The sequence below is a fragment of the Tupaia chinensis genome, unplaced genomic scaffold (assembly GCF_000334495.1).
Source record: "Tupaia chinensis unplaced genomic scaffold, TupChi_1.0 Scaffold000146_1, whole genome shotgun sequence".
NCBI lineage: Eukaryota > Metazoa > Chordata > Mammalia > Scandentia > Tupaiidae > Tupaia > Tupaia belangeri.
In genome coordinates, this window is record NW_006159616.1 from 10,448,621 (window position 1) to 10,454,103 (window position 5,483).

The 5,483-nt window shown below is 53.2% G+C and overlaps 1 protein-coding gene across 3 annotated transcripts in view; it reads right to left on the bottom strand.

Annotated features, from left to right (window-relative positions):
- The window catches only part of PDPN (podoplanin), a 36,826-nt gene extending 35,815 nt beyond the window's left edge, over positions 1–1,011 (bottom strand). The window contains exon 1 of one of the 3 annotated variants that reach the window (XM_027770621.1): positions 713–1,011. In XM_027770621.1, coding sequence (XP_027626422.1) covers positions 713–779 — 67 coding nt within the window. In that variant the 5' untranslated portion in view covers positions 780–1,011. The remainder of the gene's footprint in view (positions 1–712) is intronic. The other 2 variants (XM_006145279.3, XM_006145278.3) reach the window with 2 other exon arrangements.
- Between the last annotated feature and the right edge of the window lie 4,472 nt (positions 1,012–5,483).

Here is a 5,483-nt window from a genome sequence, read left to right on the forward strand (position 1 = left end):
AGTCATGGTGCAGCAGGATCCCCCATTATAGAATTGGACAGGTTTAAAGTCCAAGGAGTCACCCACACTAATGCAGTCACTGACCTTGTTGGCAGAATTCAATACATGGCCACAAACCCACTTCAACCTGGATGTCCACAGCCATCCTTGGCTCACCCCACACAGAAGCCTTCCACGTGGGTCCCTTCCACACACTACCTTCTCCCTTAAAGAGGACAAGTGAGGCCTCCTCCAGCCAGTCCCAGGTGCATCCCACTTGCTGGAACACAAGTTCTAAGTCCTGGCAGCCTCAAGGCCACTGCAGCCCGGGCCCCAGACCTCCCAAATGTCCCCAGATCCCATGGGGCCAACTCCTTCCAAGACCGTGGGCATTCTCCAACACCCTATGGGAAATCCCAGTTGCTCGTGTCTGTGAGGAAAGCTCCTTGCTGTTATTTTTCGACCCTTTTATGAGCTGACCGGGGAAGGCCCCCTGCTTTCTCCACCCTTGCTGCCTGTGGATTCTGGGACTCTCCCTGGCACGGGAGCACCGGCTAAGCCTCTCCTCCTCTCGGGTGCTGAGCCGCCCGGCGCGCACACACACTCACTCCCAGCTCCCTCGCGCTCTCCCGGGCAACCCCAAATACCAGGCCCAGACATTCCAGCAAGTCTCCGCTCGCTGGCTGGTCCCCACCAGGAACCGCAGGAAGCCTCTGGCGCCGCGCCTTCTTACCTCCTTCTGCCAGGACCCAGAGCGATGCGCTTCCCAAAACGAACAGCAGAACTGGCACCTTCCACATCTTCCTAGCTGACTTGTTCTCTGCGGGGCTGAGCAGCTAGTTTTCGTGCTGGGGGACGATTCCAGCACACGAGCCCAGCCTGGGGAAGTGAGACGGTGTTGGTTGGAACGCGGGGAGCCCGAGCCTGGGCGCCGGAGGGTGCCCTAGTTTCCTGCGCACGGAGCAAGCAGGAGAGCAAACTTCGCAGCTGGGAACTTGCGCCGCGGAGTCAGCATTTATCCGCGCGGACGGGGGCGGGGAGCGGGGTGGCCGTAAGGTGGTCTCAGTCCCGGGCGCACTAGGACCGCCCTCGGGCTCTGTTTGGCCAGCGCGAAAACGATGATCTCAGGCCAGGTTTAAAGTTACAGGGCGGCCGCGGCGGGGCTGCCAGGATGGCGAGGCCCCGATCCACGGCAAAATGGGCTTTTATTCTGTGTAGAGGCAAGAGGGAAAGAAGCCACATGCAATAAGCGGCTTTGCTTTTTAATTTATTTATTTTTATTTTTACGAGATTTATTATTCAGGTCTTTTTTAAGAGTAAGACACCAGCGCACGTTTTTCTTGTGATGAGCTGAAGCGAGAAGTAAACTGTACTTGTGTGGCCAATAGTTTTCAGAACCAAGCATGGGATTGTTCTTGTAAATATTGAATTTGATGGCTTAAGAAAAAAAAATTGGCTGTTCTGGGTGGGCCACAGGCGGCTCGCGCCGGTCAATTGCGCCCTTGTCCAGGGAACAGGAGCCAGCGGGCCCAGGGCTGTGCTGAGAGCTGGCTGGAGGGGAGCTTGGCAAGCTTGGTGGCGTTCACAGTTAAGGAGATAAAAAAGGCCGAACTCCGCCGCCTCTTCTAACTTGGTAAGGAGCCCTGGATGCTGGGCCCACGGACGTGCTCAGTTGCATCAGGCGCCGCAGGTGGTGACTCACCTGGTCTCCAAACTGCGTCCACTTCAGTTCAGGCTGATCCCCTTTAATCCTGGAGTTTGACCTTCTAGCCCCACCGTCGATCTTGCTGTGATTTCAGGTACCAGAGAGCAGCAGCGGGAGAAGTGACATCTTAAAAATACTTTCGGGACCAGCAGTTGGCAATGGTTATGTCGCTGGATTCCCACATAGTCGACAGCGGCATAAAACTCAAGCCACGGGGAACAGTAGTTGGCGTAATGGCTATTTCACTGAACTCTCATGTAGTCCACCACGGTTCCAGTCCCAGACCCGGTGGCTTATACTCAGAGCGGGTGCGTCTGTGTTTGTGCCCAAGATCGGGAGAGAATGGAGGAGAAGGAATTGTGGGTGGTCATCCCTGGGGGGGCGTGATTTCAAACCAGTGTCAGGAGAACTTGTCCACAGAGACCTGGAGCTCCCTCAGCACTTCTCAGCTTCTCAGCACCTGGGGGTAGTACCCAGCGGGTGCAGCTTCAGTGGGTCTGGGCTGGGAGGTTTTGCATTTCTAAAGATTGCCCAGGTGACCTCCTGTCCCAGAGCTGTGACTTAGGATCTGTGTGTCTAAAGAAAGAAGAGGCTGGGACCAGCGGTTAGCATACAGACTATGTCGCCGAACTCCCATGTAGCAGATCATGGTTTAAGTCCCGGACCCGGTGGCTTAAACTCACACCGGGCGCGTGTGCATGCGTGCCCAAGATCCGAAGAGGAGAATGGAGGAGAAGGGACTGTGGTGTGGCCATCCCCCCCCGGGGGGGGGATTTCTCACTTTCTATTTCTCTGTCTCTCTCTTTCTGGAGAGTGCACACACCCTATAGCAAAAACTTCTCCCCCCAAAAAAGAAAAAAAAAAATAGAAAGATGAGGCTGCTGGGGTCCAAGGAGTTGGAAATGGCAAGAAAAAACTCAGGAGAAGGGAGATGACACCCTTTCCTGAACTGGCTTCTGCATCCTGCCCATGCTGTTTATTAGCATTACTCCAATATCCGTAACGTTTGTTGACAGACTGAGCGGTACTTGCATTGCCCATGGAGCCTGTTCGATGGAGGATGGAGGCAAATCCACCCCAAGGTCTCAAAAAAAGAAAACGATAGAACATGTTCACCCGGAAATAGAGATGAAATGAAGCCCAGGTGAGGGAGAATGAGTTAAATCAGCAGTCTAGAGGGATGCTTGGGGCTACAGGCTATGCATCAAGGAGACCATTCTCTACCTCCCCCACCCAACCCCTGCCCCCACCCCGGGGCTGTCTGGGTTCTAGACACAGATTCTCGAAGGGGAGTCGCCTGATCTTCTGGTAGAGGATGCAGGAAAGGGAGGTAATGGGAAGTTGGGTACTGGGGATGAGGGGGCTAGGGCAGAGGGCCTGAGCCCTGGAAGAGGGGCCAGGGCAGGCTAGTCTGTGACCAGGTTCTGGAGCTATTGTTCTGATTAACTGGGAAGAGTGGCTGGGCCTGGGAGGGGAACCTAAAAACCAGAGGAAAGAAGTCATGTTCCTTCACAATGGAAACAGCTTGTGGGCCGAGGGAGGGAATGCTGGCTTGGGACAGAAGGGTTTAAGCCAGGACACACAGGAGTGACTTGGGGCAAGGCCAGAGCAGCTGGAGTGAAGCACCGAGGCTTCTGAGATCCAGCCTAGCTGTGGGGAAGAAAGGACGAGGGACGGTAGGTGCCAGAAGACTCCTCCATCCTTGTGAAACAGCTTGTGCTCTCAAAGCAGTGACTGTGACTCATGAAGATGTGACGGTGAGGAAACGGTTACAGCCACGTCCTCACCGACCTTTACCTTGCCTGCAGGCGTGTACACAGCTCAGGTAATCCTCAAAGCCACCCTTGGATTGGGAACATTGATAATGTCCGTTTTGCAAACAAGAAGACAGGCTTAGAGCAGATTCACCTGGAGGGCTGGTTAAGACAAATTGCTGGCCCCACTCTGATTCAGTAGGTCAGGGGAATGTCTGAGAGTCTGCACTTCTAAGGAGTTCTCAGGTTGTGCCGGTGCTGCTGGTCCTGGGAACTTGCTTTGAGAACCGCTGGTTTAGAGGCCAGTGTGCAAATCTTCAGGGTCCAGGCATGAATGAGGGATAGAGGCACGCTTCCCTCCATCACGGAGCAGGACTCGGGCCCATAGCTAGTGTTGTAGCTCGGATATGGATTTAGCAGAAGGGGTTCGTAAATTGCTTTTAGGAATTAGAGGTCCCCAAAGGATGGGGACAGTCAGTGAAATGAGAAGGAGCTGACCCAGAGCATCCAGTGTGGGACCCTCCACTCTGTGAGTCACTGGAAATTGAATGCCATCTCCTGCTTCCTAAGTTCTTTTTTTTTTTTCTTTTGGAGAGGTTTTTGCTATAGGGCTCATGCACTGGCCAGAAAGAGAGAGACAGAGAGACAGAAAGCAAGAAATCACCCCCCAGTAGGATGGTCACACCTCAATAACTTCTCCATTCTCCTCTCAGGATTTTGGGCACGCATGCACACGCACCTGGCATGAGTTTAAGTCACCGGGTCCAGGTCCGGGACTCAAACCACGGTTGGCTACATGGGAGTCCAGTGATATAGCTATTACACTAACTGCTGGTCCCCTGCTTCCTAAATTCTTTGAGGTCTCTGAGTAGTCCAGAGAGCAGCCAGCTGGGCTTCCCCAGGAAGATGCCTTTCAGCACACCATGTTCCGGAGCTGAGGTACCCCCATCCAGGTCTCTGATAGGCCCCTGGAATAAACCATGGACTTAGGGGTAAGGTGTGAGACCCATTGGCAGGAATGAGAAGAGGCATGGGAGGGGGTGGCGCTGTGCTGAAGGAAGTCACAGCAACTCCCAGGATCTAGAAAGTACCTTGGTGTTAGGGAATCAAAATCCAGCCCCACCAGTGGCCCTGGGAATAGGAGCTTCCTTTCCTTCTTTAAATGGGAGTGTCCTGCCTACTTTGGAGGGTTCTAGGGACAGCAGGGAGTGTTCCTGCCGTCATTGCTAAGATGGACATTCCTGCCATGCCCTGCTTAATTCTCAGCCCACCCGTACCCACTCAAACACTCAGCCAGCCCTTGCACTTCTAGGCAGAAGTTCTTGACATGGTTCCAATAGGATGAGTTTCTTTCGACCTCGAGAAACTCAGCCGGACCAGTGCCTGGGAACTCGGCATCCTGTCGTGCTCTCTGCTAGCCTAGCCCTCACCTTGGGCCTCAGTCCTCAGAGTCCCCCGCAGAACTATGGGGAGGCAATCCAGTTTCCCCTCTGCTGCTGTTGCCTGGGAATGCGTGCTCAGTGCGGGTACCCCAATCCAGAGGCTGGCTCCTGCATTTTACGAGTTGGGACACTGGGACCTCTGATTCACTGAGTTGCCCCTATGTGCCAGAGCGCCCCGTTGCTCTCCCAGGCTCTGCTCCCTGCTGCTGTCAGAGTTGCACTGTCTCACACCCTGTCCCAGCAGGCCACACCCAAGTCTGCTTGCAAACACCCTAAGATAATTTTGAAAAACTGGGTACCAATTACTGTTCATCACAGGGCTGAATACGCATATGTTTACAGGATGTAGAACATATTAAACACTCCATTAAAAAAATAAATTGAAGATTGGCTGTAATTGGAATAAGTATCTTATGATGTAATTTGAAAAAACTAAACAGAAAAAAATTTTACATGTGGGACCAACAGAGGTGTAATTGTTATGTCACTGAACTCCCATGTAATAGACTGCAGTTTGAGTCCTAGACCCAGTGGCTTAAAATTCACCCTGGGCATGTGTGTGTGCATATCCAAAACACTGAGAGGAGAATGGAAAAGGGATTG